We start from the raw sequence: 20,518 nt of genomic DNA on the forward strand, positions 1-20,518 counted from the left end.
ACATTTGACTTTTCTATTAGAAAGTATTGCAAATATAGAAACCAACTGTCATCCTAAAAGGGCTTTGGAAAATACTCAGTCTGTTCATTTTGCACAGGAAGACAGTGATATTACAGCATTTAAAGGATTTCCTAAGATTGCACAGCCATTTAATGTCATGGCTGGGAATTGTTTTAGAAAAACCCAAGTTTTAGGATAGCACTCATTATTTTCAGGCATATTGTTCTGTTAGTGCACAGTCAGTATGAAAGTTTGAAGAATCAGTGGCTTGAGATGACATGGATTCATTCAAACCTACTAAGTTTGAGACGTTCTCTAGCCATTAGCAATATACAGTAATAGTAAGTGGGATCCCCAGTCTCAAACAGCAGACAGTAGGGAATGAATTTAATAATGTAAAAGCCAAGGTTTAAGATATATATTGGACTAAACAGTGATTCTTCTCTACTTTTCTTTTAAATCTTTTTTGCTATAGTATGATTCCATATAAGTTGATGCATGATTGGAAGGAACTGTTTTTTAATGGAAAGCCCATATATGAGCAAGCTTCTATTAAGCATCTACCAGCTAAGCCCTCTGCAGAACAACTTACAGAACTGGAGAAGAGGGACTTACTCGATAACAATGATTATGAAGAATATAAGGTACTTACTAATGTGGCATAATGAGAGAGAATGCAACATAACATGTGGTGTTTCTCTAACATTAATTTTGTGATGTTGTGTCATTTCATCCTTATTAATAAAAATGAACATTTCATATTTGCCTTTTCCCTTGATTTAATTTATATTTATATATTAATTTTTTTTTCTAATTTTATTTTTTATTTTTTTATAAACATATATTTTTATCCCCAGGGGTACAGGTCTGTGAATCACCAGGTTTACACACTTCACAGCACTCACCAAATCACATACCCTCCCCAATGTCCATAATCCCACCCCCTTCTCCCAAACCCCCTCCCCCCGGCAACCCTCAGTTTGTTTTGTGAGATTAAGAGTCACTTATGGTTTGTCTCCCTCCCAATCCCATCTTGTTTTATTTATTCTTCTTCTACCCACTTAAGCCTCCATGTTGCATCACCACTTCCTCATATCAGGGAGATCATATGATAGTTGTCTTTCTCTGCTTGACTTATTTCGCTAAGCATGATACGCTCTAGTTCCATCCATGTTGTTGCAAATGGCAAGATTTCATTTCTTTTGATGGCTGCATATTATTCCATTGTGTATATATACCACATCTTCTTGATCCATTCATCTGTTGATGGACATCTAGGTTCTTTCCATAGTTTGGCTATTGTGGACATTGCTGCTATAAACATTCGGGTGCATGTGCCCCTTTGGATCACTACATTTGTATCTTTAGGGTAAATACCCAATAGTGCAATTGCTGGGTCATAGGGCAGTTCTATTTTCAACATTTTGAGGAACCTCCATGCTGTTTTCCAGAGTGGCTGCACCAGCTTGCATTCCCACCAACAGTGTAGGAGGGTTCCCCTTTCTCCGCATCCTCGCCAGCATCTGTCATTTCCTGACTTGTTGATTTTAGCCATTCTGACTGGTGTGAGGTGATATCTCATTGTGGTTTTGATTTGTATTTCCCTGATGCCGAGTGATATGGAGCACTTTTTCATGTGTCTGTTCGCCATCTGGATGTCTTCTTTGCAGAAATGTCTGTTCATGTCTTCTGCCCATTTCTTGATTGGATTATTTGTTCTTTGGGTGTTGAGTTTGCTAAGTTCTTTATAGATTCTGGACACTAGTCCTTTATCTGATATGTCGTTTGCAAATATCTAAAATTTATATGGAACCAGAAAAGACCTCGAATAGCCAAAGGGATATTGAAAAAGAAAGCCAACGTTGGTGGCATCACAATTCCGGACTTCAAGCTCTATTACAAAGCTGTCATCATCAAGACAGCATGGTACTGGCACAAAAACAGACACATAGATCAATGGAACAGAATAGAGAGCCCAGAAATAGACCCTCAACTCTATGGTCAACTAATCTTCGACAAAGCAGGAAAGAATGTCCAATGGAAAAAAGACAGCCTTTTTAATAAATGGTGCTGGGAAAATTGGACAGCCACATGCAGAAAAATGAAATTGGACCATTTCCTTACACCACACACGAAAATAGACTCCAAATGGATGAAGGACCTCAATGTGCGAAAGGAATCCATCAAAATCCTTGAGGAGAACACGGGCAGCAACCTCTTCGACCTCTGCCGCAGCAACATCTTCCTAGGAACAACGCAAAAGGCAAGGGAAGCAAGGGAAAAAATGAACTACTGGAATTTCATCAAGATCAAAAGCTTTTGCACAGCAAAGGAAACAGTTAACAAAATCAAAAGACAACTGACAGAATGGGAGAAGATATTTATATATTAATTTTTAAATGCCTAGCCTATTCATAATCTGTTATCTATTACTCCTAGTAATAGTCAGGGAGTGGTCTAAAAAAAAAAAACATAATACATTGTGAGGGCTGATAGATTATAGAATTTTTTAAATATTTTAACTTATTTATTAGCATTTTCTTTGTATGAGCTGTATACCTTCATTACAAAAACCCTTGCATAAAGGTATTTCTTTAGTAATTTATTTAAATTGTATATAGTTTTTAGAGGCATATGAAAGAGGAGAAGTTCTGGATTTAGGAGTACCATAGATTCAAACAAAGCTTTATTCTGATTTGAAAAAGTAATGGGTGTCACTTGTGCTTAAAGAGCTGCTTAAAGCATGGAGGTTCCTCAAAATGTTGAAAATAGAACTGCCCTATGACCCAGCAATTGCACTATTGGGTATTTACCCTAAAGATACAAATGTAGTGATCCAAAGGGGCACATGCACCCGAATGTTTATAGCAGCAATGTCCACAATAGCCAAACTATGGAAAGAACCTAGATGTCCATCAACAGATGAATGGATCACGAAGATGTGGTATATATACACAATGGAATACTATGCAGCCATCAAAAGAAATGAAATCTTGCCATTTGCAACAACGTGGATGGAACTAGAGCGTATCATGCTTAGCGAAATAAGTCAAGCAGAGAAAGACAACTATCATATGATCTCCCTGATATGAGGAAGTGGTGATACAACATGGAGGCTTAAGTGGGTAGAAGAAGAATAAATGAAACAAGATGGGATTGGGAGGGAGACAAACCATAAGTGACTCTTAATCTCACAAAACAAACTGAGGGTTGCCGGGGGCAGGGGGTTTGGGAGAAGGGGGTGGGATTATGGACATTGGGGAGGGTATGTGATTTGGTGAGTGCTGTGAAGTGTGTAAACCTGGTGATTCACAGACCTGTACCCCTGGGGATAAAAATATATGTTTATCAAAAATAAAAAATTTAAAAAAAAAAAAAAGAGCTGCTTAAAACACTTTGGGTCAGGCCCACCAAGGTGAGACCTTGGGAAGCCTGGGAGAGACTTAGTTTCCCAATTTATGAAATGGGTATATTAATATACTTATTTTATTTTGTTGTTATGAAACTTATTTAAGATAATATGTGTTAAATATTTAGTCAAGTGCACTGCATGTTGGATACAAATAACGCATATAAATTTATTTCCTCATCACCCTGCTCTCCCCATTGCATTTCATTGCACCATTAGGAAGAAAGATATAAAATTAAGAGCTATCAGATGGAAGTTCTAGGTAAATATGCATCAGTGAAATGAAGAATGAGGCCCACTATTAGATCACTGAATGAGTTTTAGAAGGGTAGTAAGTGCAACATGAAAAAAAAAGAGAGAGAGGGAAGAATAGTTTGACCGAATCATTTGCTGATATTTACCAAATACAAAATAAATATTTGTTGAAAGGGTGCATGGGTAAAATGAATGAATGACAATGAATAGGGCAAAGTGTGAAATATAGATTTATAGGGGTGCCTGGGTGGCTCAGTTGGTTAAACATCTGACTTCCGATCTCAGCTCTAGTCTTGATCTTGGAATTGTGGGATCGAGTCCCATGCTGGGCTCCATGCTGGACATGGAGCCTACTTAAAGTAAAATTGAAAAATTAAAAAAGATAAATTTATGATAAAATGATGAAGTGAGTTAATGAGAAATTAAATGCACATCATTGTAATTGGATGTGTCTATATTTATATACATGCATATTTATTTAATATGGTTGTGGAATATAGTAGATCTAGTGTGTTAACCTAAAATATCCTTTTGCATAATAAATGCTCTGATATTAAAATATGTGAAGTTATTTTTTCCTGTTGTAAGTTAAAAGTCATTTTATTTGACAGATTTTGCTAATTTATAGAATATTTATTTCTAAGTTTTTTCTTAAACAGCTCTATCTCCTCTATTCTTATTGCTTTCATAAATCAGGAGACCTGGTAGTCTGCAGCTTAGCAAAGATTTGCCTTTCTAATTTTTTTCTTGTTTGGGAAATCATTACCACAGGAACATGCTTGTCTTACCCACATCCTGAAGTAGCTGGTATGTTTCTTTTGCACGAAATTATAAACTTTTGTTAGGAGTATGTGAACATCTAGCAATATACTTTATTTTGTTTATAGTTTTTGCTGTTTTCTTAAAAATGAAAAGTACCCTAGGATTTCTGATATATGTTTATTATGTTCTGTTCCTTTTGACTACATGATGGAATATAGATGATGCACAGGTGTTAGGATATTACTGTAAACCATCCTCTTATCACTCCCTGTTCTTAGAGCTTTTTTCTCCTCAGAAACTTATCACATGTTCCTGCAGGTAAAAAAATAAATGCTTCAACTTGTAAACTATATCGTCTGGCATAAATAACTTTTTGTAGGAGGAAGAGGCAACAATCAGCGTCTTAGCTAAAGGAAACCATTGTCCATATTTATCATTGCTAAATATACTCGGGATTTTTAATCCTTCAAGTAAATGCACAACTTAGAAATTAGTCTTTGAAGAGTTTACATTCTTAGCATACTTATCATACTGTATCTATTGATATGCCCAGATCCAGCGTTCTGAAAGAATGGATACATTGGGGCTTCAGGCCCACACTTTTAAAGGTCTGTCAGCGTAACCTAGGATGCTTACAATTTTTGAATATTACAACTAGAGATAGAAATAAAAACAAATTTTCACTCATGTACATAAGACTAAGATTTGAACCTCATTGCTTAACATCATTTCCTAAATCATCACATTCTATAAACTGGATACACATTTTAGAGGTCTAGTTCAAGAACAGTATGGCCAGGAACATTATCTATCTGTCCAAGAAGGAAGCCTCATGGAGCAGCAGGACATCCACTGTTACAGGATACCCATGAACTACTCATCCAAGAGTGGGGAGCAGTTCTGAAAACCCTATGAAAGGTTTTCAGTGGCCTATGGGCAGCAGGCTAAGCCAGGAGCCCAACTACTTAAGAGCCAAAGCTGTTCCAGCACAGCTCCCACCCAGCAGCCAGTGGTTCTTTACTGTGCAGTGGACTCCTCCTAGTAAATCCCAAACTTTCCAACGTGCAAGTCCTTTTTATGACTCTTACTGGCAAATTACCCAGAATCCCACAGTATTTGATATTTTTTTTTTTAAGATTTTATTTATTTGAGAGAGAATGAGTGAGAGAGAGCACGAGAGAGGAGAAGGTCGGAGGAAGCTCCTCCCCAAGGAGCTCGGAGCCCAAAGCAGGACTTGATCCTGAAAGTCCAGGATCATAATCTGAACCGAAGGCAGTCGCTCAACCAACTGAGCCACCCAGGCACCCTATAGAAACTGCTTTTTAGCAGTTACCTACTGAATGAGTGGGAGTTACCAAAATTTGGTCTTCATAAACTAAAATTTGGCCATGCTTTCTTGAAGACACGGATTTTTCTAAGTCTCTGCCACAAAGCACCTGGCAATTTATGGAGATCTGCTGTGCATGCCCACGAACAAGTTGTAGTTGGAATTACCATTTGGAAGAAGGATCATCTATGTTGTTGCAAGCTGCTCATGGTTTTTAATTGTTGTGATTTTTGTTTTTAATGAAAACTTGGTGTTTAAATTCATGACCAGTTGAGGTTGCAGTGGTTGTTGGATTACTCTATAGTGTATGTTGTAATGCACATTTTTAAAAAATTTAATTTCTTTTCAGTGTAACAGAATTCATTGTTTACGCACCACACCCAGTGCTCCATGCAATAGGTGCCCTCCATAAACCTACCACCTGGCTCACCCAACCTCCCACCCCCTGCCCCTTCAAACCCTCAGATGGTTTTTCAGAGTCCATAGTCTTACGATTCATCTTCCCCTCTAATTTCCTTCAACTCCTTTCTCTCCATCTTCCCATGTCCTCGTGTTATTTCTTATGCTCCACAAATAAGTGAAATAATATGATAATAGACTCTCTCTGCTTGACTTATTTCACTCAGCATAATCTCCTCCAGTTCTGTCCATGTTGCTACAAAAGTTGGATATTCATCCTTTCTGATGGAGGCATAATACTCCATAGTGTATATGGACCACAGCTTCCTTATCTGTTGTGTCCATTGAAGGGCATCTTGGTTCTTTCCACAGTTTGGCGATTGTGGCCATTGCTGCTATAAACACTGGGGTACAGATGGCCCTTCTTTTCACTATATCTGTATCTTTTGGGGTAAATACCCAGTAGTGCAATTGCAGAGTCATAGGGAAGCTCTATTTTTAATTTCTTAAGGAATCTCCACACTGTTTTCCAAAGTGGCTACACCAACTTGCATTCCCACCAACAGTGGAAGAGGGTTCCCCTTTCTCCACATCCTCTCCAACACATGTTGTTTCCTGTCTTGCTAATTTTGGCCATTTTAACTGGTGGAAGGTGGTATCTCAATGTGGTTTTAATTTGAATCTCCCTGATGGCTAGTGATGATGAACATTTTTTCATGTGTCTGATAGCCATTTGTATGTCTTCATTGGAGAAGTGTCTGTTCATGTCTTCTGCCCATTTTTTGATATGATTATCCATTTTGTGTGTGTTGAGTTTGAGAAGTTCTTTATAGATCCTGGATATCAACCTTTTGTCTGTACTGTCATTTGCAAATATCTTCTCCCATTCTGTGGGTTGTCTCTTTGTTTTGTTGACTGTTTCCTTTGCTGTGAAGAAGCTTTTGATCTTGATGAAGTCCCAAAAGTTCATTTTCGCTTTTGTTTCCTTTGCCTTTGGAGACATATCTTGAAAGAAGTTGCTGTGGCTGATATCGAAGAGGTTACTATCTATGTTCTCCTCTAGGATTCTGATGGATTCCTGTCACACGTTGAGGTCTTTTATCCATTTTGAGTTTATCTTTGTGTACAGTGTAAGAGAATGGTCTAGTTTCATTCCTCTACATATAGCTCTCCATTTTCCCCAGCTTATTGAAGAGACTGTCTTTATTCCACTGTATATTTTTCTTGCTTTGTTGAAGATTATTTGACCATAGAGCTGAGGGTCCATATCTGGGCTCTCTACTCTGTTCCACTGGTCTGTGTGTCTGTTTTTTGCCAGTCCCTTGCTGTCTTGGTGATCACAGCTTTGTAGTAAAGCTTGAAATCAGGCAACGTGATGCTGCCAGTTTTTTCTTTTTCAACATTTCCTTAGCAATTCAGGGTGTCTTCTGATTCCATACAAATTTTAGGATTATTTGCTCTATCTTTTTGAAAAAAAAAAAAAGGTGGAATTTTTATCGGAATGGCATTAAAAGTATAGATTCTTCTAGGCAGTATAGACATTTTAACAATGTTTATTCTTCTAATCCAAGAGCATGGGATGGTCTTCCATCTTTTTGTGTCTTCTTTGATTTCTTTCATGAGTGTTCTGTAGTTCCTCAAGTACAGATCCTTTACCTCTTTGGTTAGGTTTATTCCCAGGTATTTTATCATTCTTGGTGCTATAGTTAATGGAATTGATTCTCTAAATTCCCTTTTTCTATTTTAGTTGTTAGCATGTAAGAAAGCAACTGATTTCTGTACATTGATGTTGTATCCTGCCACATTACTGAATTGCTGTATGAGTTCTAGTAGTTTGGGGGTGGAGCCTTTGGGTTTTCCATATAAAATATCATGTCATCTGCGAAGAGAGAGAGTTTGACTTCTTCATTGCCAATTTGGATACCTTCTATTTTTCTTTGTTATCTGATTGCTGTTGCTAGGACTTCTAACACTGTGTTGAACAAGAGTGGTGAGAGTGGGCATCCTTGTCATGTTCCTGATCTCAGCATGAAGGCTGTGAGCTTTTACCCATTGAGGATGATATTTGCTGTGGGTTTTTCATAGATAGATTATATGAAGTTCAGGAATGTTCCCTCTATCGCTATTCTTTGAAGCATTTTAATCAGGAACGGATGCTGGATTTTGTCAAATGCTTTTTCTGCATCAATTGAGAGGACCATGTGGTTCTTCTCTCTTCTCTTATTGATTTGTTCTATCACATTGATTGATTTGCAAATGTTTGAACCATCCTTGCAACCCAGGGATGAATCCCACCTGGTCATGGTGGATAATCTTTTTAATGTGCTGTTGGATGCACATTTTTAATCAATAGCAATTTTGACTTATGATTTTCCACTAACTAGACTTTAAAGATGCATTTGTTTGTTATGGTTTAACTCTAATACTCCTGTCACTACAGAAGATGTATACATACCCATCCCCAATTTGTTTATACAATGGCTTATTACCAGGTATTTTCCCCTCCCACTCCATGAGATTGTTTCTTTCCTACATAAGTCTCATCTGATTGGTTTGACCCTAAGCTCCAGATGCTCTCTTGTTCTTACTCTCTAACTCCAGGCTTTATTATTAGTCCAGTGGATTTCTAGACTCAAATTCTGACCATAGACTCTCCAGCTTAGCTCTTGCCTTGTTCCCTGGTGTTCCCTGGTTTCCCAGTGAATGACCCAGTCTTCACAATGTATTATTATTCAGTTCCCTTATGGACAGAATATTAACTTGAAGCCTGTGTCATTCAAGTGACATCACTGGGTAACTGATCCAAGTACACTGATTAATTTTAGTAGATGAGTGTGAATAAATCATTATTTTTACTTATTTAAGAGATATATATTGTATTAGCTCAGGCTGCCATAAGAAAATACTGTAGACTGGGTGGCTGAAACAACAGGAAATTTTATTTCTCACAGTTCCAGAAAGTACAAGTTCAGGATAATAGCTGATTCAGTTCCTTGATGAGGACTCTTTTCCTGACTTGCTGATGGCTACCTCACTGTGTCCTTACATGGAGAGAGCGAGAACTCTGGTCTGTCCTCTTCTTAAGAGGATCCTAATCCCATCATGGGGGACCCATCCTCATAAACCCTTCTATACCAAAGTACCTCCCAAAGCTCTGCCTCCAAATACTATCACGGTGGAGTTAAGGCCTCAACATATGAATTTTGGAGGGACTTATTTATTCAGGACACATGTTTACTTGGGACACATAAAATGCCTCAAAGTACATATTTGCCAGTCAAGTATAGGAAACTTATTTTCACGTGAAATTGTTTTATTGCATTTTATCCCCTGCTGAGAAAGAAGTCTTAACACCTTGTCTTTTGACGATGAAGATATGTTTATATCTTTTGTTTCCAGACATGCAGGAATGTAGCTGCCTTTTAAGTAGGTAGAGTAAGCAGTTGCTTTCATATTCTTAGTTGAGATGTTCTGTTAGGCATTCTACTTTGAAGCTTCTGCCTGCCATTGTACCTGATAACCCCACGTTATCACTCTTTTAGATTAAGACTTCAGAGGTATCTGTTAAAATACAAACACTTCCTAAGATAAGTAGCAAGAATCATGATCAACATCCAAATAGAAAAGAAGTTTGATATTGAAAAGAATGTTCTCACTATCATTCTAGTTTAGTTTATATGTCATACATTTTGTAACTTTGTTGTCTTCTCCCTTTTGCTTAGAGTTTTGCCTCCAACCCCCTAAATTTCTCCCATAATACTAGGGCTACCTGGTTGGATTTTTCAGACTAAGCTTCATTATGTGACTGTGTCTTGGTGAAGTCACCAGTATGCCCTAGAGCAGTGTGATTCATGTAATCAACCATAGTGATAATAATTTACAGAACAGAACATCAATGTATTGGTTTTCAAAGGGAGACATAGTTGCCCTTGGCCTGTGGTTGCCAAGAAACAAGGATGTCTTCTAACTGCTGTGGATCAAAGGTTTCAGAGAGCTGGAGTACGTTTGACAGAAGTCTGGGACTTCTGTCCGTGGGGTGAGGGGATGAAAGGAAACCTTAGGTCATGGAAAGGGTATTTCACTTTAAATGACTAGAATAAGTGACAACCTAAGCCCATTAGAGAACCATGGTAGGAATAGTTGAATTAAGGTATCAAGTCCAAGGCATTAGACCAGAATTAAGAAATGGTTTACAGGGCACCTGGGTAGCTCAGTGGGTTAAAGCCTCTGCCTTCGGCTCAGGTCATAATCTCAGGGTCCTGGGATCGAGCCCCGCATTGGGCTCTCTGCTCATCAGGGAGCCTGCTTCCCCCTCTCTCTCTCTCCCTGCCTCTCTGTCTACTTGCGATCTCTCTCTGTCAAATAAATAAATAAATAATAAAAAAGAAATGGTTTACAAGGCCAAAGATTGGTACCCAGATAGAATGAGGGATGAGAAGGATAGAGCAAAGGTAAAAGAGTTTGGGATGGCTGAGATGAATAAAAGTAGAGTGAATGTCCACCACCCATTTTTATTTTCCCATGATGACATAGATTAGGGAGAAGCCAGTCCTCTTCTAGGCTCCTCTCATCTGGGGTCAGGCAAGACAAAGGATGGTTCAGGCCTTCCTGGGCTTTCTAACACTGATTTTCTGGTTCATCCTGTACCTACTTTGCCAACTAGAGGAGCCATCTTCTGTGCATCTAGTCCAGCTTATCTTCAGTTAGTTACTCAGATTGCCCACCTAATATTTTAAAAGAGGTTTTGAAGATCTGAACTCTAGAACTATGTCTTATCAGCTACACATGTCATGTCAGAACACATGGGGTTGTTAATTTCAAGAAAATTGAATGGATCTAAGAAAGTCTGAATTTTGGTGTGGGGCAGATGTCTTGGGCTGAAAACTAGAAGCCCTGGAATAATTCCCCTGGAATACCCTCCCATTGCACTCCTCCTACCCAGTGCCTAGGGTCTCTCAGTCATATTCTTTGGTACACTGGACTTACCATAGTTTTTATACAATGGGTAGTCCCCTCTAAGCTTTTTTTTTGGGGGGGGCTGGGTGTTGTTGGTCCATACCTCTTTAAGATATCAACCTTAGCAGTGAAGTCATGAAAATAGAATGCAGTAGCCATTGCTATGAGAGGGGGTATTCTGTGTGGAAAAATTCTACATGAATTTTTCAGTGACAAGCTAGATAGACCAAATTATAGTGTCTACACACTTTGTGATATTGGAGAAATTCCAGCCAAATGTGTCCCTGGCTAAGCAATGACAGCAGATAGATGAATTCAGATGTAGAAGCTTGTGGAAAATTACTTGAGCCACAAGAGCACAGAGATTATTATAGATTATTGTATTATAGATAATTATAGATTATTATATTATTATATTATCTTGAGGAAGACTACCACCTCTCTAATGAAGAGAACATGATTTGAATGACTAAGGAAGGAAATTTACTATTTTTTATAAGGAGAGCTACCACCACCAGAATTGTTTGGCAGCCCTGGCATAGATTGGGCTCTGATATAAAGTCCAGTATATATCCAAGGGCATTTGGGGCCAGAGAAATGCAAGACTTAGAGTCTCAATTTGTTCTAGCTCCAGGCAGTTGTGCTTTGAAAAACATTGGGCTAGACACACAGCTGCTGTAATTCCTGGTGTGTCACGTTTAATGCCTTGGAAGGGCCTTGGTGGCTTTCCAGAGCAGTGAATGGAGCCAAGAGTAGGAACCTGCCATTTTGGGGTAAATAAACTAATCTCTCACTAATCCCTCTCTGTGAGTCACTGTGAATATGTCTGAAATCAGAATACTAAGTAAGTAGAAACCCTTGCCTATTGTTTATATCCAATTTGTCACTGAATTTCAACAGCACTGAAATGTAAGTTTTTAGGACAGAGGATCTCTCAGAATGACTTAGTGTCAGTTACCCCTACTAATCAAACCTACAAGACAAAGTATCAGCTCCATGATTCTTGCTGCCTAATGCATAAGTAATCAGTTGCTCAAAGTTTTAGGAAAAGAAGACTGCCACTGTTTGCAAGTGCTGAGCATTCTGAATTTCCAGGTCTGTTACCAGCTAGAGTGAGTTGATTGCAGAATGAGGTACCAGACTCCCCCATGTGTGGGCCTATAAGCTTTAACAGTGTTCAGCACCACATGCTAGGTAATTGACCATGACCAACTTGAATTTCCTTCTAAAAACAAGTATAAGGTAGATGGACTCTGTTACCCTAGGTCGTCTTTTGTGCAAAGCTAGAATTAAACACATCTGTTCATGGAATACTACATCAAAAACTAACGATGTACTGTAGGGCGACTAACATAACATAATAAAAAAAATAAAATAAGCACATTTGTTTTCATAATAATAGATCAGGACAGACTGGGGAAGGCTACTGCTGGGACAGAAATGATCAGGCTTCTGAGTAAAAGCCATAATTTGATTAAGATCAGTTCTTCAGATTGGCTGATGAGTTGGAGTTAACCATGAGATTGATTGATAGACAGGCATTGATGACTCAGTTCTGCTTCTGGCCAGAACAGTCTTCAGCTCACATTGTACTTCCTGGTGGTAGATAATGGCATGGCCCAGTCTGTGTGCTCTAGCACAGAGGGGTGTGGGGGCATACCTTCTCTCTGGAAGTGCACCTCCCTGACCAATGTTAGTGTGAGGTGTACATCCCCACCTCCCTTGCTTCTCTGGAACCTGAAGGCCAGACTGTCTGGCCAGAGGTATGGTCCGGAAGCTGATAATACTCAGACCTGACTGGAGGTCAGATGACTCAGAAAAGCTGCCAAGTTCACTCAGCAGGGCCAGTTCATCTTTTCAACTTGTTCTGAGACCTTTAATCTGGGCCCCTGTGCAGAGCCCTTTCTATAACAGCTCCTGGACGAGAGGCCAAAATTCAGTTACACATCAGCCAGCTGCTATGTCTTCTCTTCCTCCTTAACAAAGGCAGTAGAAGGCAGTATCGATCCTTTCCATTGGACCCTGGCCATCAAACAAGCACCACGCAGTGGTCAAGAAACCGGGTGGCCAGGTTATATGAACTGAACTCCCCACCAGATAAGGCAGCTAGTTACCCCTTCTGTTTCTCCTGTTTCCGGCTGGTTGTCAGGAATTTTTAAATCTAATTTACAGATTTCGGCAGTTCCTCTAGATTCCTTCAGGATTTTGGGGTAGTTGGAGGATAGAAAGCTTAAGAAAGGGAGACAACACAGCCTCTGAAAGCTACCAAGTTTTTCCCTATTTATGTCTGTGGAGTATGTCTTTTCTGAGTGCCAGATTTCTCAAGCGCTGTACCTGGAATATGGCCACGTGACTTTCCATGTTGCCGCTGTCATAAATGTGCTTCTATAATATTGAATGCTTTCTGGTAGGAGGCAGGACAGATCCAGACCCTAGTTCAGCCAGGAGAGCTGGTGCCCGGGATTGAGTTCTTAGAGCTGAAACCAAGATGGTCAGGATAATTTACCTGAAGTCACTGAAAACAGGAAGAGGCAGGGGTGGGCTTAAGCCAAGGCCTTTGAATACTCCAATGATCAAAGCTCAGATTGGGTGAGAACCAGACTAGAAAATGAAAACAAAGGCGGCAGGCTGGAAGTGAGGCAGAACTGGAACAGAACAGGACTCACACCCATTAAAGTCCTGGAAACAAAGTAAGGAAGCCCTAGGCAATTGCCACAAAGAGAGCTAGAATACCTGCAGCTTATTTTTTATCTGCCAGTCAGGGGTTACACTGTTGGGTCAACCTAGTTTAACAAACCCAAGAAAAATAGGCAGTTAAAAATATGAAATTAACGAGGTCACAAACAGCTTGCCACAGAGCGGCTCTTATCTACCCGTTCACACAGGCTGCTCTTTTCTACTCCAGGACCCTGAAAATCTCTGGCCTTGCTTCTTACAAAGTCCCTAAGTTAAGAGTTATTTAAATTTACTGCATTTTCACTGGGATGCTGTGTGCTGCCACTAAAAAAAAAAAAAAAAAAAAAAAAAAAAACAAAACAAAACAAAACAAAACAAAAAAAACAGAATACCTGGATTTAATGGAGAGTTTCCCTCAAAATTATCCTGCACAGCCATGACTTCTAGAAATGCTTCCAGGATTAGCTCATTTCACATGGTGTGTGGATTCTTAATAATTTCTGTGAGGATGACGTTTTCTGATCTTGTTCCTGGATTTGAAATTGGGTTGTATCTAAGTCATCTTTGTACTTAATCAAAATTACTAAAATGATATCCATGTATTAACTCATTTATTCAGTTCACATAAGCCCATGCTACTGATTGCTTCATTGATCCATTAATTCAGTCAATAAGTATTGACTATCTACTTTGTGCCCGCATTATTCTAAGTACTAGAGATATGAAGTTGATTAAAATAGAGATCCTTTCCGCCTGGTGCTCACAGTTTAGTGGAGATGAGAAAAAAAACAAAACAAAATAATATTCCAGAGCATGATGTTAAGTGTGGATAAGCACAGGTGGTTATGGGGACACTGGAAGGGGTGAGTTACTGCCGAGTTGTAAGGTATGAGCAAAATTGTATTTCAAGTATCAAAGACTGTCATCACTTCCTCACTTCTTGCAGAGTGCTGTGCAAGAGAAAGCCAGCCATAGGAGATGCAAGACTAAGGCAGCTTGAAGATCTGTATGATGGAGTGCATTGGTTGTGCATTGGCTATATTCTGAAGGGTTCATAGCCCCCTTTTGTGGAGTTACTACCTGTGGTGTTTCTCAAAGACACTTTATTAGAAACTTTCATCTTAAGTCCTTTGGCCATGCTGTACCAAGGCAATCTGTTCATTGTTGGTTTTATTATATAGATTAAAACATTGCCTTTCAGGAACACCCAAGCAGATGTCAAAAACACTGTAAGTGTTGTGTTCCCTAAGAACTTCTTTCTCTTTCTAAAGACTTTCTAGTGACTTCCAACAAAGGGCAGAGGCTGTTAACACCGTTGTAAATCCATGGTCCCTGTGTGTTGGTAGACAAGAATTCACAGGGAGAGGTGGACCCCTAGGTGTTGGTGGATCTTGAGTCTTGTATCTTCTCAAGTATGCATACTGATGGTATTTATGCAGGGACAATAAAAATATTACTGCTTAAAGAAATATTCATAATTATTATATATATATGACAATTTCCACTAATCAAGTGCTAGTATCAGGAAGCACATCTACACAGAAAAAGTATCTCGTTAAATCAATAGTTTGAACCAAGTGATACTTAGTACTGTCCACGCTAGGCATCAGAGTCTTGAAACTAATAGTAAGGTATCTATTTATAATAGTGCCTGAAGGAATAAGAATGGTACATTTTGTTATATGATATTTCCTCTAATAAAATGTTATTATATAATTAACATAATTAGATATAACCAACCATGTAAAATAGGGATCTGGTTAAAAAAAAAAAAAAAAGGAAAATCTAGTTCCTCTTCACTAATGGCTCTCTTTAACTCATTGTATTTAAACTAGTAACTTCATTCTGGTCTGAATTTTCCTTTTGCCAGTTCTTCTGACCTCTTATTCACTGCCATGTTTTTATTCCAAACTGTGATGATTACTTTGACTTACCCTTTATCTTGGTCTTCATTTAGAAATTTTATCAACTGTATTTTTAAGATGGTTCTACAAAATGTGTTCCACCAAATCCTTGATCTCCTTATCTCCACAGGTTAGCCTTATTGTTCAAAGAAAATGTTCCTAACCTAAGCATTCAAAGAAAATGTTCTCTGCATGGTCAACATTCTATCCCATTGTGTTGGCCGCATTCTACCACTAATTCAGTGATGGAACAGGGCTTTATTCTGATCCCTTTGTGAGGATGCATGCCTCTTGGATTGGGGTGCAAGCTGAATGTGGTTTCTCCCGTTGGTAACCCTCCTATGTGACACAGTTATGTGCCTCCAACAGCAGCCTGAGAACTTCATAGTTAAGCATTTAAAGTGCACAGTCACATAGGCTGCACACACAAGGATTTCATTCAATTTTACAGCACCCCGTGAAATAGATGCTATCATTACACAAAGAGGAGACATTGACAAAAGTACAAAACAAATAAGTAGCAGAACTATTATGGGAACCCCGGTCATTTGATTTCAGTCCCAGAATGGTTCCTTTAGAAGAGATTAAATGACTATACTGCACAAAATCATTAGAACATTGGAGACTTTCCATTTAAAACTGGACTTGGACTTAAAGCCTTTTATTATTTTTATTTTTTGGTGTCTTTTTTTTTTAAATTATGTTCAGGTGGCCAGCATATAGTACATCATAAGTTTTGATGCAAGGTTAAAGCCTTTTTTTAAGAATAATATCTCTGGTTTGTTTTTTAATTTGATTCATTCCTGATTGGCCACATTACATAAAATTCTTATCACTTGTCTAATTTAGAAGTATTAGTGATTCCAATGAAAGTGGAAGCAAAAAATATATTATAATTCAGTGATTATGGAAAGCAATTTAGTATTTAGGTAATTTTGAACAATGCATATAATTATTGTGCACAGAATTATTAGAAAAACCAAAGACAAATACTTGAAAAAAAGAAAAACCAAAGACAAACAAAACAAAATAAAATTTATAAAGAAAAGATAGTTTGACCAGAAGTAATAATCAGATACAGTTATATTATTTAGTAATTAATTCCACCAATTTTAAAGGAAAACCTATTATGAATACTTTGGGGTGTTTTTATTTATTTGTTTCAAAAAGCATTTCTTTACCTCAGAATTAATTAATTCTTAATTAATTAATTAATTAATTCCACCAATTTTAAAGGAAAACCTATTATGAATACTTTGGGGTGTTTTTATTTATTTGTTTCAAAAAGCATTTCTTTACCTCAGAATGTTGTCATATCTGAAGTTCTGTCACCAAACCAGGTAAATCTTCTATAGCACTTATCAAATCTGTCAGTTTACATTGAGTGAAATTTTTTTGTCAGACAATTGATAGATATTGAAAGAATACTGATAAAAATTTAAATGCAACAATATAGGCATGTATTTATTAATATATGACAGAGCATATATAATACATATATACATTTATATATGACCTTGCATATATGAATATTTATGCTATGTCACATAGAATATATATTAATGTAAATATACAAATGTAAAGATTTATATCCTGATGTGTAGTCAGAACAAAGATAAGACTTTCCTCCTCCTCCCCCCACAAAAAAATGACATAAGGCAATTCAGATTAGCAGAAGTTGAAAAATTGACTTGTGTTTTGTGAAGAAATATAGTGAACTTTGTCATTTGTTTTTGTTCTCTCTTTGCTTTTCATGATAGCCCTATGTTGTTGAGGGAGCTCATTTTCTCCCCCAGTGGATATTTCTCATGTTTTTCTGTCCCAGTTATTTGGCCTAAGAAGACAAAGCTAAAGGGGTTGGGGGAAAGTTGACTGGGGGCAAGTGATAAATTTTTTTTAAAAAGTGCTAATGAAATGGATCAACTTTGGGGTGCCTGGGTGGCTCAGTGGTTTCAGGCTTCTGTCCTCAGCTCAGGTCATGGCCCCAGGGTCCTGGGATCGAGCCCCAAGTTGGGTTCTCTGCTCAGCAGGGAGTCTGCTTCCCCCTTTCTCTCTCTGCCTGCCTCTCTGTCTACTTGTAATCTATGTCAAATAAATAAATAAAATCTTTTTTTAAAAATTGGATCATCTTTAATAAGAATTGGAGAAGACTTAAACATGATTTCTTTAAAAAGCTGATAAGCTGATATATCTTGAATTCATAATGTTCTGGACCACTGACACAACACATTAGAGTGTTTTGAAATTTGAATAGTTAGATAAATAAGTTGTACGTGCTAATTCCAAATAATCTTTTTTAGGTTCAATTAGCCAACATTTAGTACAGTATTAGTTTCAGATGGAGAGTTCAATATAATTTCAAATAATCTTAAAATATATCACAAATTATAAGAATTTCTACTCTTTGTAGATTGTGGATGGAATATTTATATTATGAAATATTACCTTATATATGTATCAAAGATAACTTTTTAAGATCATTTAAGTGACTTCAGAAAAAATAGTATCTTACCGAAGTTTTCAATAATCTGTATATAAATTAAACCCTGATTCTTATCTGTTTTTATGTCTTTAATTTTTTTAATTTTTTAAATTATTATTATAGTGATATTATAGCAACTTTGAACACTTTAGAAAATACAATAGACATTTTAACAATGTTTATTCTTCTGATCCAAGAGCATGGAATGGTCTTCCATCTTTTTGTGTCTTCTTCAATTTCTTTCATGAGTATATTGTAGTTCATCAAGCACAGATCCTTTACCTCTTTTGTTAGGTTTATTCCCAGGTATATTATGGTTCTTGGTGCTATGGAATCGATTCTCTAATTTCCCTTTCTGTATTTTCATTGTTAGTGTATAAGAAAGCCACTGATTTCTGTACATTGACTTTGTATCCTGCCATGTTGCTGAATTGTGTATCAATAAATCAATGTGTTAAATTACTCTCCCACCAGTATTGAATGAGAAGTATGACTAATTTTTTTGTGTTAGACAAAATATGATGCATCATTGTTTTATTTGGGTATCTTTATTTCTGTGAATTTGAACATTGCTTCAAAAACTCATTGACCATTTTATTCTATTTTGGGTACTGACTGTTCGTATTCTTTGTGCCTTTTTTTTTTCTATTGGGATATTTTTCTTTTTTATCTGATCAACTTGTGGCTTTTTATAAACTAAGACTATTAACCCTTTGTCAAAGGTATATATGTTCATATTCCTTTTGTTCTTTATGTTTAAGTTGTGTGTAGGTATGTTTATGTGGGGGGAATGTATAGAATATTTTATTTTCATATAAACAAATTTATCAGGCTTTATCTGGTTTCCATGCTTAAAAATACCATCCTGGAACATATAAATGTTAATCCAGATTTTGGTGCCTCCATGATTTATTGGTTCCAGAATCTATTTTCATAAAAGTATAAGGATATACAACTTTATTTTTTTTAAATATGTGGCCATAAGTTATTCTAGTGCCGGTTATGAAATAATCTACTTCTCTGTTTCTGTGAAATATAAACCTTATTATGTATTGAATTCCTACTATACTTAGCTCTGTTTATAAAATTTATATTTTTGTGCATTGAACAAACATTTCTTTCTGAAATTCATTTTTTTCATTACTGTATCTTTTTTTAAAATTAAATTCCATTTGCCAACACGTAGTACATCATTAATTTCAGATGTAGAGTTCAGTAATTCATCACTTGTGATATGCTCATCATATCACGTGCCCTCCTTAATGCCTGTCACCCAGTAATTCCACCCACCTCCCCTCTCACAACCCTCAGTTTGTTTCCTATAGTTGAGAATCTCTCATGGTTTGTCTCCCTCTCTGGTTTCATCCCGTTCAATTTTCCCTCCCTTCCCCTGTGAACCTCTGCACTACTTCTTATATTCCACATATGAGTGAAACCATATGATAATTATCTTTCTCTGATTGACTTATTTCACTTAGCATAATATACTCTAGTTCCATCCATATCGTTGCAAATGGCAAGATTTCATTTTTTGTTGGCTGAGTAATATTCCAGTGTGTGTGTGTGTGTGTGTGTGTGTATGCAAAATATATACTTATATGACTGATATGTCATTTAAAAATATCTCTCCTCTACTCTATGGTCAACTAATCTTCAACAAAGCTGGGAATAATACCCAATGGAAAAAAGACAGTCTCTTCAACAAATGGTGTTGGGAAAATTGGACAGCCACATGCAGAAGAATGAAACTGGATCATTTTCTTACACCATACACAAAAATAAACTCAAAATGGATTAAAGACCTACATGTGAGACAGGAATCCATCAAAATCCTAGAGGAGAACACAGGCAACAACCTCTTTGACTTCAGCCTCAGCAACTTCTTGTTAGACAAGTTTCCAAAGGCAAGAGAAACAAGCAAAAATGAACTATGGGGACTTCCTTAAGATCAAAAGCTTTTGCACAGCAAAGGAAACAATTGACAAAACCAAAAGACAGCCTACAGTATGGGAGAAGATATTTGCAAATGACATATCAGATAAGGGCTAGTATCCAAAATCTATAAAGAACTTATCAAAATCAACACCCCAAAACCAAATAATCCAGTCAAGAAATGTGCAGAAGACATGAGCAGACAGTTCTGCAAAGAAGACGTAGAAATGACCAACAGACATATGAAGAAATGCTCCACATCACTTGGCATCAGAAAAATACAAAGCCGCTGCCTTCGGCTCAGGTCATGATCTCAGGGTCCTGGGATCGAGCCCCACATCGGGCTCTCTGCTCAGCAGGGTGCCTGCTTCCTCCTCTCTCTCTGCCTGCCTCTCTGCCTACTTGTGATCTCTCTC

At 37.5% G+C, this 20,518-nt stretch overlaps 1 protein-coding gene and 1 long non-coding RNA gene across 3 annotated transcripts in view; one reads left to right on the forward strand and one right to left on the reverse strand.

The window, feature by feature from the left end:
- Positions 1-20,518, forward strand: part of SPEF2 (sperm flagellar 2) — a 171,590-nt gene that overhangs the window by 53,403 nt on the left and 97,669 nt on the right. Inside the window, exon 10 of the mRNA XM_013051945.2 lies at positions 476-644. Within this exon, the coding sequence (XP_012907399.1) occupies positions 476-644 (169 nt within the window). The remainder of the gene's footprint in view (positions 1-475; positions 645-20,518) is intronic.
- LOC106004968 lies at positions 9,275-15,893 on the reverse strand. Of its 2 annotated transcripts, none has more exons than XR_001178091.2 (3): positions 15,719-15,893; positions 14,177-14,314; positions 9,275-9,713 (listed from the first exon to the last, which is right to left on the reverse strand). It is a non-coding gene; the product is annotated as an uncharacterized LOC106004968 (long non-coding RNA). The 2 variants fall into 2 exon arrangements; XR_006606590.1 differs by lacking the exon at positions 9,275-9,713 and adding an exon at positions 13,406-13,585.

The sequence above is a fragment of the Mustela putorius genome, unplaced genomic scaffold (assembly GCF_011764305.1).
Source record: "Mustela putorius furo isolate JIRA1106 unplaced genomic scaffold, ASM1176430v1.1 tig00000407_pilon_pilon_pilon, whole genome shotgun sequence".
In the NCBI taxonomy this organism is placed as follows: Eukaryota; Metazoa; Chordata; class Mammalia; order Carnivora; family Mustelidae; genus Mustela; species Mustela putorius.